Source organism: Pantherophis guttatus, chromosome 1 (assembly GCF_059756535.1).
Source record: "Pantherophis guttatus breed Tessera chromosome 1, ASM5975653v1, whole genome shotgun sequence".
NCBI classification, from domain to species: Eukaryota; Metazoa; Chordata; class Lepidosauria; order Squamata; family Colubridae; genus Pantherophis; species Pantherophis guttatus.
Window position 1 is genome coordinate 250,467,085 of NC_142063.1, and position 13,946 is coordinate 250,481,030.

Below are 13,946 nucleotides of genomic sequence, written 5' to 3' on the forward strand. Positions count from 1 at the left end.
ACCTACAAGATCCCTTCCAACTCTATTAATCTGTTAAAAGTCTAAGGTTCGATCCGCTTTCCTCCCCAACAACCGTGTTTTTTTCCCCCTTCCGAAATAAAGCCGTTTTTCTTTCCAAATGCCTTTATAAGGTCACCTGTACTTTTGTGGGGGGTGGGGGGGGGCGACCGGCCGCTCGGTGAACTAGAAGACTACAGATGCTTTTCCCACAAGGACCCAGGGGGAGGGGCCTGGCCCTAGGCTCCGCCCCTTTCCGACATCCAATCCGAAGAGCCGTGCTCCTTGCTTTCTTCCTTCCTCGTTTCCTTCTCCCCACAAGAGAGGGGGGGGGAGGCGAGGGAGGGAGGTTCGCCCGGCTGCAGCTAAGAGGGAAGCGTTGCCCATCTGGCGTGAGAGTTGGACGCGTCCTTTGAAGAAAAACGAGCGGCGCACAAATCCTTCCCCGGCCGGGCGCGGGAGCGAGTTTTGAAAAGCGCCGGGAGAAGCAAGTGAGCGAGAAGGGCTCCGCCACCCGACCCACCCCCGCGGGCGCAGGTCCGGGGATTATGGGCCGCAGTGGTGAGCTGGGTGTCCTCCTGTTGCTCCCCGCTTTGTTGTCCGGGAGCTCGGCGGAGAAGCTCGGTGAGTCGGTCTGGCTGCCGGTTCGCACGTTCGCCATGGGAAAGTTTAGTGGAGCGAGGAGCGGGGAAAGTGGGGCTGGGTGTGGGGGGGGTGAGAGACTGGAGGTGGATGGACGCGCCCGCAAGAGGCATCATTCTCACGTGCAAGATCTCTTCTCTGTGGACCGAGCGCTTTGCATTGCCCGATATTTCTTCCCTTTTCGGGCGAAGCTCTTTTTATCCCGGAGATCGTAAGAATCTCCAAGGTTTCTAGAGGTCTTTGAAACCTTCAGCGCAACTGCTTTCAAAAAACGTTGGAATTGGATCGGCGGGATAAAACCTGCTCTTTTTTTTTTTTCTTTTTTTTGGTTTTGTTTCGGTGCAAAGGGCTGCTCTTTTAAAAACCTCGAATTGAGGCGCAACCGAAGGCTACAAGTTGCTGATGGAAATAATCTGCCCGAGTTAGGATCTGTGTTGTTACAATATACAATCTGCATCTTTTTTTAAAAAAATCCTGTTGTTCCCACGCGCATATGTTTCTTTTTTTTTTTACACCCTGCTTTCAACTTCGGCTTTCGGGGGATAAAACAGCTGAGTTTGTGTCTATCCTGCAAATAGATAACTGGGCTCCTAAAGTTTCTGATCCAGCTCTTTGAATTTAAGCATTCTGGAGGTAGAGGTTTTTGTTTTTTTAAAAGCTTCTTGGTTTCTCGAATGTAATAAAGAGGGTTCTTGTGGCGTGTGCATCTGAATCCTTCATTAAGGTCACCTTGTTTGTAGGGTACCTTGGTATATTAGAGATGGGCACGTGTATTGCTGAGAAGTGAGGTAGCCATATTGAGAGCTGTGGAGTTGTCCTGCTTTATACATTCTTACCCTTTTCACGTGGAGTAAGAAAAATCAGAATGGGCATTCAGTTTCTAGTTTTAGAATACCTGCACAGTCATGGGAAGGGTAGAGATTCCACCTGACTGCTGAAAGAGATTTGCACAGCTACAGTCTCTTTTCCAACCTTCCTGAGCTTTGAAAGCTATGAAAAATAGCTATGAGAAAGTTATGAGTGGAATGAATGGAGTTAGCACATTCTATGTTTATGAATGACTAACAGGGTTGTGAGCCATGCTGAGATAAGATTCTGCTGGGTCTCACTCCAACTTGTTACCTAAAACTTGATAAACACTGAGAGTGGTATCAACACTGGTTAATTCAAGCACATACTACCAGGCATTTTATCTTCTAGAAGCTGGGTCACATCTCAAAAAAAAAAAAAAAAAAAAAATCATCTGCAAGTTCGGGAAATCACACTTAATCTTTAAAAAGCATGGTGTGTGAAATGTATGTTTTTAAGGTGTTTGGAATTTGTCGCTTTAATTCCTCTAGCGTACCTTTCAGGTTTTCCCTGCAAAATTAAATCTCAGAGTGATTGCAGACCTGTTTTAAGCAACATGATTTAAGATTAGCAATTCCTCAATCTGCTTGCTTTTCAACTTCAAACTAGTTTTTCTATAACATAGTCTCAAAAAGAAATCCCGCTGGGTAGTAAGATGTACCTTTAATTTGCTTTCCTTTTTGAGGGATTACCTTTGAGTAGTTATAGATATGTTCTTCAGATGAACTTTGTTATTTGTACCTTGTGGGAATTTCCACTATCAGAACAATCAGTTGTAACTCAGAAATAGATGATCGGTGGATACAGGTTAGCACATGCAAATGGTTCCCTTAAATGAAACTGTGGAAATGCAGTGTTCTAAAGTCGCTGAACTTTTGACATACAGAATGGTTCTTATTTCCTATGAAGTTATAAACTTCTACAATTTTAGAGGGAATGTCTTAATAGTCTGTTAATTAAGAAGTTGCTGTAGTTAAACAAAAATATTGAAGGATATATGTAGATCTCTCAGATAATGGCCAAATACTCTGCATCAGTGGTTCTCAATTTTTTGTTCCCCATGGACCCCCTTTAAATATCTTTTGTGGCCATGGACAGATCCCCAAGACTTAACTCACGATTTAAATCCTAAAATTTCTTTAAGCCGTCGCGGACTCCCCCATGACGATATTGTGGGTCTCCTAGGGATTCGTGGACCACAGGTTGAGAACCACTGCTCTACAACAATTTAAAAGGGGAGAGATTCCTTTTTTTGACCTTTGGTTTGTCTAATATAGCTAGAAAACATGGCTTTGCAAATAGAACCTTGAGTTATACTATATTAGTTGATTTGAGTACTTTATATTGTTTGACCCTGTTAATCCACGACAGCTTTATCTGTTTATCTAGTTATAAGATTGTAAAAGAACTATTTTTTTGGGGGGGGAATACAAAATCCATGGTTTGGTCAATACATTCATTAGAACCTATTGCTGTATTTGCTAAAAAAAAAAAAAAGTGGGGGTAAAGTTCCAAATTCTTAAGAAGATAATACACAAAATATGAGATAGGAGAAAAATGTGTTTAAGGAAATAAGACAGCAATTCTGATAAAGACATCTACAACTTATACGCAGAATTTTGCAAACTGCATTAGTCACCAAGTATTGCAATTTTCAGATTGTATCCAGTGCAGCAAAGAAGTACTGTGTTTCTCCAAAAAGACGACCCACCTTGAAAAGAAGCGCTATCATGTTTTTGAGCGCATACAATCAAATTAAGCCCCACCCACAAAATTAACCCTAATTAAGACCCCGCCCACTGCAGAGTGCAGGGAGTGGGGCGAGGCACACAGGTAAAAAATAAGCTAGGGTGGGGATGGCGGGGGTGGAGCTGCCCTACTTACCAGGCCCTCGCACACCCCGACACCTGCCTCGCCTTCTTCTGTGGCCGCTTGCTGCCACTCGCACGCATCGCCCCAGCCTCTGTTTTGTCTTCAGATGCCTACCGGAAGGCATCTGCAGCCGATAACAGAGCTCCGGATCGATCTGTAGCTCTGTTATCAGCTGCAGATGCCTTCCAGCAGGCACCTGAATGCGAAATAGAGGCCAGGCCGATGCATGCGAGTGGTGGCAAGCGGCCGCAGAAGAAGTGGGCCAGCAACAGGCTCCTGCTGGGCAGGGCTGTCGGTGCAACCGCCACATGGTGAGTCAATAATTAGAACCCTCCGAAAAGAAGGCCTAGCCGTTTTTTCAGGGGTCAAAAGAAAATAAGACCAGGCCGCCTTTTTGGAGAAACATGGTAATAGGCATACAGTATGTACAATTTCTTAAAAACTTCATAGATGAGCTATATCTTAGACCTGTCTTTCACTTTGAGCAAAACTAAGCATGAATGAAAACAGCCTTTTCTTTGTTATACCTTTTAAAAAGCAGGAAACATATATATGCTACAAAGTATAGCTGTCTTAGAATGAGTGCTGAGTGGTCAGTTGTTTCAAACTCAGATTTGCAATGAGTTTGGTAGGTGGCCTCAGGCTGAGCAGTGCTTGTATCTCAGCTTCATCCCCATCAGCATTACAAGTACATGATAACTACCCATCATATGGGATTGTTGTAAAGAGTAAGTCAGGTAATGTGACGTTATACCTTGTATTAAAAATAGATAGCTGCAAACATTTATCTGGTGTGTGGCTTGATTTGAAATAAAATGGAGGATAGACTGCTGAGCAAAGATTCTCTGTTATTGTTTGTGCATATTATGTAAAACAGTAGTCAGAGTTCACTGTTAACTAGTAAAACAGAGCAACATAAAATCATAAAATTCAGAGTTGGAAGGGACCATGAGCATCATTTATTTATTTATTTTATTTATTAGTTCGATTTATATGCCGCCCTTCTCCGGAGACTCAGGGCGGCTTACAATGCATTAAGCAAAAGCCTTCATACTTTTCTATATACCTGCTTAGTAGGGCTTTCGGCCCCCCCTAAGCGGTGTTCTTTTTTATACAAAGTCAGCTTATTGCCCCCACAATCCAGGTCCTCATTTTACCTACCTCGAAAGGATGGAAGGCTGAGTCAACCTTGAGCCTGGTGAGATTTGAACTTGCAGTAATTGCAGGCAGCTGGCAACTAAGTGGTACTTTAACAGCATTTAGTCCACTGTGCCACCAGGCTCCTAGTCCAATTCTCCTCAGTGTGCAGAAAAACTATTTAAGACGTCCATGAGAGGTGGTATCCGGCCTCTTCTTAAAAAACGTAACAGATGGTGGACCCAGAACTGTTACACTATTATCCAGGCTATGCAGGTTATATGTTATACAGTATGATTTATTTCTAAGGTTTGTCAGCAAGATTTAATGCATAATGGTAGATTAGTATAATATTGGTTTCCCAATTATGTTTATTTAATAATTATCTGTAATTTAGAAAATTAGTCCTTGTCATTTTTAAATTATTCTTACAAGGAGTTAGAAGGCAAGCCAGTGACAGGAATCCAACAAGGTGAGAATTAACATTTTAACTTTAAGTGATCCTTCTTGAATTTCAAATATGTTAAGAATTGCTTCAAGTTCTTCTGCCTTACTGTGGCTGAATGCTTTTAGAAAGAGTAAAAATGGTTGCAGAGTGTCATATTATCTTGGGTAGAGTCCCAAAAATAAAATTTAAGAAAAATATCCTGCATGATTGCTTTACATTTTAGCCTATAAAACTGAATAAGATGATGATTGAGTTCACATATTGAGTTCACATAATTTGTTTAACCCATTACTTATTAAATATATTATAGTTAATTGGATTTGTCCAATATGCTAAACCATAAACCTTTGTTTACAAAGTGTGGTTGTTGTATAAGATAGCAAGGCAAAATTTGGCATAAGAGCTGTGGTGGCAGTGTGGGTAGAATGCAGTATTGCAGGTTAACTCTGCCCACAGCCAGGAGTTTGATCCTGACTGGCTCAAGGTTGACTCAGCCTTACATCCTTTCGAGGTTAGTAAAATGAGGACTCAGATTGTTGGGGGCAATATGCTGACACAGTAAACTGCTTAGAAAGGATTGTAAAGCCCTTTTTATCTAATGCTTTCTTTAGACCCAGCCATATTACCATGTGATGTGATGTGACCATCAAGAGACCAATTCTGCAAGAATGTGTTTCAATACAGTAGATTGAACTCTCTGACAGAATACTGTAGAATATACACAAAAACATACTGTCCCCATAAAATAATTCCCATCTCTTTCCTGTAAAACATAGTAAGCAATTTACTGTAAGAACAGTAGTTTCATAATTATTTTGGAAGCAAGCAAAAGTGGAAATCACTGGTCCTATTTAGTTTGGGCAGATGTTCCTTCCCTTTCTTCGTTGGATAAAATTCAGGCAAGGAACTGTTAGTTCTATTTAACATTGCTGTGCTCGTGAAACGAAAATGGGAGACAGATCCAATCTGAGGGACAAAAGAGAAGAAAGAGTTAAGCCAGAAACAACGCCATTTCTTGAGGCCTAATATTTCTTGAATTGAAGGCTCTATTCAGGAAAGAAAACTGGAGCTGTTTCCTGAAAAATCTGCTTGAGAATTTAACCCCTTAGCTTAGTTAATATGGAAGCCAAAGTAGATGAAACACCATGCTTCTCAGCTGAAAAATTGGAGATGAATTTAAGCTGCAGTAAACTCCACCCACTTCCTATTAAATGCTGACATTCTTCCTTTCTGTCATTCCATTAATTGAGGAAGACAAAACACAAATTCCTTGAGAAGAGACTTGTTTTTTTTTTGACATTAACAAATGGGTGTTACACCTGTACAAATCAGAGCATTCAAAAATCTTGTGACTTCTTAAAAACCGATCAGTTCATTATAATGTGAACTTTAGTGGATCACTGTCCAATTTATATGACACTCGAGCGTTTTCAGTTGAAGAAATGAGATTTAGTGCATACGTTATCTGTTCTCATCTGGATCTTTTCTCAAAGCCAGGAATCGGTGGCAGCTGCTTGAAGGCATGACTGTTTTGAGGCTGACCCAAGATCTTCTGGATGTGGATGTGCCTGACTAGGAAACACTTCCACCAGAGCCAAGCAGAATATCTTCGGGGCATACACGTGTCCGTCCAGCAGGCCTTAAAGCAACTCTGCCTATCTTTTAATCAGCTGTGGCTGCTTTGTATATTTCACCAGCACTTCATTTGAAACTTGGGGCTATGTTTCTTTTTTGCCAGAGGAATCTTGATTTTCCCTTAATGTAGACCAGCAAACTATGGATCATATATCTAGATTTTCTCCCCTTTCTTTTAAATTTTTAAACTGAAATTTTAATTTGTTTTAAATTATTGGGATTTTTAATTGTCTTGGGCTAAATTATTTAATTTAGTTTTAAATTGTTTCTAACTTTTGTATTTCTGTATTTTATTCTGTGCCTGTTCACCGCCCTGAGTCCTTCGGGAGTAGGGCGGTATACAAATTTAATAAAACTAAACTAAACTAAACTAGATATATAGCGATAGTAATGCTTGCAAACTTTCTCCCACTGCTACCTACCTCTGTCCACAGCAGCAACATTTTAGGTCATAGCTTCTTCCAACCTTATTTCAAATTTTGAGAGCATATTGTGGGCACTTTCACTAAATACTTACTATGAGGAGTTGGATAGACAACAGGTGGGTAAGGTTGTTTCCCATTATTCTCTCAAGTTTCTCATGATGCTTTCTAGCATGTCAGTGTAACGTGTCTCTTTTCTAGGCTTCTGGGCATATTATTAAACAGAACACCACATTGTAGTCACCACCATTTTATTTTCCAAAAATGTTCTGAAATGTTCATAAGGAACATCAGCATTGATTTAAAGATAGATCCTATACTTCCATGTGGGAAACACAGAAGCTCTTCCATGGTGAAAGAATCAGCTGGTGACATCACTATTGCCCAGGAATTGGGGGCTCCTTTCATGTCTCCATTAATGAGCCCACTGAAGTGGTACCTATTTATCTACTCAGATTTACATGCTTTCGAACTGCTAGGTTCGGCAGGAGCAAATGACAGGAGCTCACCCTGTCACACAGCAGCTTTGATAAAAATAGATGTTGTAAATCTTATCACAAAGCATTGATAGATTGAGCTGTGAAGGATAGGCAGACTGACTTTCTATAATAGGGCTTGCTGGCATCCAGTTTTCTATATATAATAGTTCCTTGGTCTATAACCGTTTTTAATGTGCTTTAAATAATACATTATTTTGTGCTCTGTAGTATTTTGTGGCCTGCTAAGAGATCTTTTCAAGAAATGCCATGGGATGGGTTACAATATTACTCTAAGCCATTGTTCTAACTGTAATTTAGCATATTTTCTGTAGCATATTTTGTTTGTTATATGTTTCATACAATTTCCAATATTTCCTTTGTATTTTTACAGAGAAGTAGGGAATAGTAAATAATGTATAATATGCAATATTTTGTAATAATAATCATTGCTGATTAGTTGTGATGTACATCACATATCATTAGGACTACTACATTTTAATATTTTCACTATGCCTATAAATTACCAATAAAATCATTAGTTTGATGTTCAAATGTTATGTCTTCCTTTCCTGCATGCTTGCCTAAAAAGCATGAAATTAAGTATTTATTAAAAGTCTTAAAATTAATAATTTCTACTTCATTTTTATTCTTTATTATTAAAAAATAATTAAGAGATTTTCATGGGCCCTAGGTATGATGCCTCTTGTGCCTAATGGGTAAATTGGTTCTAGACGCACTTCTCACTATTATTTTTGACAACAAAGAACATTTTTTATGCAATCTTAGTAACCCCTGAACTGGTTATTCATACCTCCCTTTCTTTTTAAGAGATATTTGAGTACCTACTTTAAAAATAGATGTTCAAATCTAGGAGAATAGTAAGTAGGAAGTGATATTTTAACAGAGTTGAACATGTGGTGCAGTGCAGGAGGTATATACCTATTGATGTAGACTTCTTAAATTTTCATCTCTTTCTTCAAATAGGTGATGGATGTGGGTCTATAGTCATCTACCAAGACAGTGGAACTCTGACATCCAAAAACTATCCTAGAACTTATCCCAATCATACTGTCTGTGAAAAGAAAATTCAGGTACCTCATGGAAAGCAGCTGATTTTAAAAATTGGAGACTTGGATATAGAATCCCAGAAATGTGAATCTAACTACCTTATCATCTACAATTCCACAACAGTATATGGTATGTAAAGAGGTGATGGTGCAACTGATTTATTAGAAGACTTAAGGCATTTTCCACAATATTCTTGTCATTCCCCAAATTATCAAAATCATTTTCACAGAGACCCATACTCATCCCCACTGCAGTTCCCAAGTTCTTTAGATGAGCTGTCCAAAGCTCCCACAAACTGATCAATAAGGATGTATAAAATCAGCACTCTCATCCTTATCTGCATTGTGTTTATCCAGGAGTTTGGTTTTTTTTTTTTTTTTCTTTTAAAAAAAGCACTAATCACTGAAGGGAAACAGAGACATACAAGGGCACTGTGATAGTCTGGTGGTTAATCAGCTACAAGAATAAGGATGAGCCAAAGATCGGTAAGCAAGGTGAGATGGGAATTCTCATCATTGCCTAGGGATTCACTTCTTCCTTTTTCAAATAAACAAAAAACAAAAAAACAGCCAAAACACACAACTGAATATTCCTTCTGTGTTATACTTATGGCACCTAAAATCCATAGCATAACTTAGTTGATACAAGAAATGATGATTAAAGCATTTAGAAAAAGAGTGTGTGTATAGGGGTACAAAAAATAGGGGCCAGGTCATCACAATGATCCAACTGGGTACCCTAGGCCTAATTCTATAAGGAAAGTGGAAGGCAGCATTTCTGAATCCAATTAGAGCTGATGCACACCACGTATATACTTTGTAGAAATGATGTAACATCCAATATAATGGAACTGATGGCTAGACTAGCCTGAAAGTGATTATCAAGGAAAATAGGTAGTAGATCTTTACTCTGATATAACTAAATAGGCCTCATTTTATCATGGCCTTAGAGTGTAATCCTCTTCCAAGTTGTGTTGTTTTTACATAAACTGCCACACAGTGATTAGTATAACAGAACAATACAAGAATGTTCCGTTGTATTCTAATCTGTCAGTTATGAAAACATATGACTTAGTCAGTTCTAAACACACTTCCCAGAGAGCAATTATCATAGAAAGTGGCTTATTTTTAAGTAGACTTGGTCAGATTTGTGTTATTAAATGTTATAAAGAATAAAAGCTGGGAATGAGACTGTCTTCTGAACCATAGAGTTGCTTTTATTTTGAATTAGTGCTTGATGTCTAAAGAAAGATTGTGAGAATATCTGATTATAGAGAATTAAATAGGGAAAATGGAGGATTTCCTAATGTATATAATATGGAATATTGAAATTTTTTTTGCAGAAGACTGGAATTTTTAGGTTACATTTATATCATTCCTGCATGACAGAGAAGATGGGAGATACATTTGTCAAGGAGTTTTGTTCAAGTGGCTGTTTTTATACAGTCTTGGATTCCGAGTGCCGTTGTATATTTGTATATTTTAACACTATTGCTTTTCATCTTATTAAAAGAGACATAGTTCTCTTGCTATGATAGTAAAAATGTAAGACAAATATTTCTCCCTAATAAATATAAAAATTCTGACATTGTTATGGGATAATAGGCTTTTTTTTACAGAATTGTGAACAGTATTTCTAGTGATTCTGAGATTTTTGGTTGACTTCTTTCACTAGTGCAGGCATGTTTCATTTTTTTGTGCAGAATTTCTTTTATAGTATCTGGAATACAGTTCAATATGTTTCCTAGCCCCAGACCAGTCAACCTCAGAATGAATCAGCAGTCTTAATTACTGTACACTTGAGAGTAAGATAGGTCATTGGGAAATTTAAGAGATACTAGAAGTGTAGCTGTGGGAAAATGTCTGGAGGGGCAAATTTAGTCTGGAAAAAGGGAATGGGGAAAGTGTTTATTTCTCTTGTAACTTCAAAACACAAAAATAACCATTTCTTTCCATTCTATTTTTTTTTAAGTATGTTAAGTGTTGATTTCCAGACCATGTTGCAAATTTATTTTTATTCATTAAACAAATCATTATACTGTAGCTAACCATCTATCAAACTTATATGTACATATGTACAGGTAGTCCTTGATTTACAATCATAATTAAGTCCGGAATTATGATTGTAGATCATGGCAGGTCATCATGTGATCACACCCAGTTTCATAACCTTTTTTGCAACAATTGTTAAGTAAATGCCCATTTATTAAGTGAATGCCATAGTCATTAAATGAACCTGTTTTCTCTAAAATCTCATGATCACATGACTATGGGATGCTGTAAATCTGACAAGCACTCCATATGCAATCATGTGGCCATGGGGGAATGCAGCCATCAGAACTTTGGGAATGGATCATACACACACACACACACACACACACACACACACACACACTGAGAACAGATAAATCAAACTCTGGATGATTATGAAGAACAGTCAAACGGGGGTATTTCAGTCTCTCCAATGTAATATCATTTTCATGAAGAATCTAGGCTGTATCTGGAAGCTTCCTTGGTTCTATTGTTTAATGCTTCAGAGACTTTTATGACCAGTATTAATTTGTTTGGTTTCTCTTGATGAGTCAATTTATTTATTTTTTATTTATTTATATTTAAATTTTTATACTGCCCTTCTCCCGAAGGACTCAGGGCAGTGTACAGCCATACTAAAACAAGATATACCCATAAAATTTAAAAACAGTTTAAAATATATTAAAAATTTGACCCTTATATTAAAAAACTACAAACACCCAATTAAAATTCATTTTCTAAGCCAGCCCAGCCTGTTGAAACAATAGAGTCTTAAGGGCACGCGAAAGGTACGTAGGTCGGGGATCATTCGAATCTCCGGGGGCAATTCATTCCAGAAGGCAGGTGCTCCCACAGAGAAGGCTCTCCGCCTGGGTGTCGCCAGTCGACATTGTTTGACCGACGGCACCCTGAGGAGTCCCTCTCTGTGGGAGCGTATTGGCCGGTGGGAGGCTATCGGTGGCAGAAGGCAATCTCATATGTACCCAGGTCCTAAGCCATGGAGCGCTTTAAAGGTGGTAACCAGCACCTTGAATCGCACCCAGAAGACCACCGGGAGCCAGTGCAGCTCGCGCAGGAGAGGTATTACATGGGTGTGCCATGTCGCTCCCATAATCACCCGCGCGGCCGCATTCTGGACCAGTTGGAGCCTCCGAGTGCTCTTCAAGGGGAGCCCCATGTAGAGAGCATTACAGTAGTCCAAACGGGAGGTGACGAGGGCATGAGTGACCGTGCGCAAGGCGTCTCAGTCCAGAAAGGGACGCAACTGGTGGATTAGGCGAACCTGATAAAAAGCCCCCCTGGCCACAGCCGTCATATGATCTTCTAAAGACAGCTGTGCATCCAGGAGGACACCCAAGTTGCGAGCCCTCTCTGAGGGGGCCAAGGTCTCACCCCCAATAGTCAGCGATGGAGCCAGCTGGCTATACCGGGGCGCAGAAAACCACAGCCACTCGGTCTTGGAGGGGTTGAGTCTGAGCTTGTTTCTCCCCATCCAGATCCGCACGGCCTCCAGGCACCGGGACATCGCGTCAAGGGCATCATTGGGGTGGTCCGGGGTGGAGATGTATAGCTGAGTATCATCAGCGTACTGATGGAACAGAAATTGCAGGCCTTTCTGCCTTCAGTTGCCATATTTTTAAACCATAACAGTTATTTTTGTTGTAGTAATATCACCTAGAAACTATTAATAGCAAAAGGCTAGTAGAAATGGTTTCTAATGATATAAAACATTTTGGACTATAGCGAAACAACCACATATCTCTTAACTCTTAAAGCAAGTAAGAACATTTAAAAGTGTGTGCTACAATTTTTGGAGGGCTGTAATTCAGGCCTTCTACTGACATAATTCAGACTTCCTCCAATCTGTCTTTTATTAAAATAAAAACTCTTAAGCATAATTACATCCTGCAATGGCTCTTTAGCCTTAAAGAATGTTTAAGGTCTTAGTAATTTAACAGGAGACAGGAGACAATAATTCCTAGGTGTGCGCAAAATGTTTTGAATTCAAACTATTTTGAATTTGAAACATCCTGTTTTGAGTTTGAAACCCTCTGTTTTGCATGTGAACTTGGTTGTTGTGATCAGTTTTGAGGATTTTGCACTCAGAGTAAAAAGATTAAATCTTTAATCTTCAAACACTTTCTTTGTCCTTCAGGACACCAGATCTTACAATAAAGATAACTTTCTCTTCTAAGTATTTTATACAACTATGAATTGATTTCCAGCTGATATGCACACAGGTCTGGTCAGCTTGCATGCTAAAATGAGGTCACATCTATATGTTTCTGAAGCATTTTGTTGTTCATTTTCTCTCCTAACCAATCAACTTGATTCATAATCTTTATACCTACAGAATTCTCAATAAGTGAAACCTACAAAATCCTGAATTATTTGCTTTTGTGGACATTGTAATCCTCTGTAACATTTATATTATAGAATAACATGACATAAGAGATTTTGGATCTAGAATAATACTGTTCTACATCCCGCTCATAATGTTAATTATCTTTTACAATATTATGGATTACTATTCACTCTCTTTCTCTATCAATAGATCTCCTATCACTTTTTCCTTAATTTTTTCATTTAATTTTTACAATTTATTTATATCTCTAAATTGTTCACTACTTTCAGTTGAGCATTTCCAATTGTTTTCACCTTGCTTTCTAACAATTTTTAAAATAACGCTTTGAGGAAAGTAATGCTGCATTAATTATTAAAAATTATAGTTAGATAAAATGGTGAACTAAGCCAGCAAAAGCATTTCCAAATTTTCTAAAGAATTCAAATATAAAAAGTAACAGCTTAAAATGTTTTAATTAATGAAATTGGTTCCATTATAATGCTCTATAATTTGGATCTAAAAATGTTTAGTGTATTTAATTTCCAATGTAAAAAAATAAAATTGTTACTGAACTTTTAATAAACTATTTCTCAAAACAGAGGAAGAAAATAAGGAAAAGGATTACTGTTTTTATTTTTAATAGAAATAACTAAATGTGAATATATAGTTTGCAAATAGCTTAATAGTGCTATGTATATTAATGTACTTAAAAGATTTATATAGCTATCTTAAAACATGATTCTGGACAGTTCATAGCAATAATAAAACTACAAATCATAAAATAATAAACAACTAAAACCAAGAACTAAAACAAATCATACACTATGAATATATTTATTACATGTTTACATATTTATTTACATATTTATTACATATGTATTTATCACATACACTGTATTAAGAACACAAATGATGAACCAGTTCTGATTGTCGGGTTTTGCTATTTACTGCTCTTTTAAGAAAGCTATACTTTCAAAACCACTGAATTCTAGTTATGTACAGTACTTGGAACTAAAATAATCT

General features: G+C 38.3%; 1 protein-coding gene across 2 annotated transcripts in view; it reads left to right on the plus strand.

Annotated features, from left to right (window-relative positions):
- Positions 1 to 237: 237 nt before the first annotated feature.
- DCBLD1 (discoidin, CUB and LCCL domain containing 1) overlaps positions 238 to 13,946 on the plus strand; it is a 35,873-nt gene continuing 22,164 nt past the window's right edge. The window contains exons 1-2 of one of the 2 annotated variants that reach the window (XM_034418678.3): positions 238 to 621; positions 8,466 to 8,678. In XM_034418678.3, coding sequence (XP_034274569.2) covers positions 546 to 621; positions 8,466 to 8,678 — 289 coding nt within the window. In that variant the 5' untranslated portion in view covers positions 238 to 545. The remainder of the gene's footprint in view (positions 622 to 8,465; positions 8,679 to 13,946) is intronic. The other variant, XM_034418680.3, reaches the window with a different exon arrangement.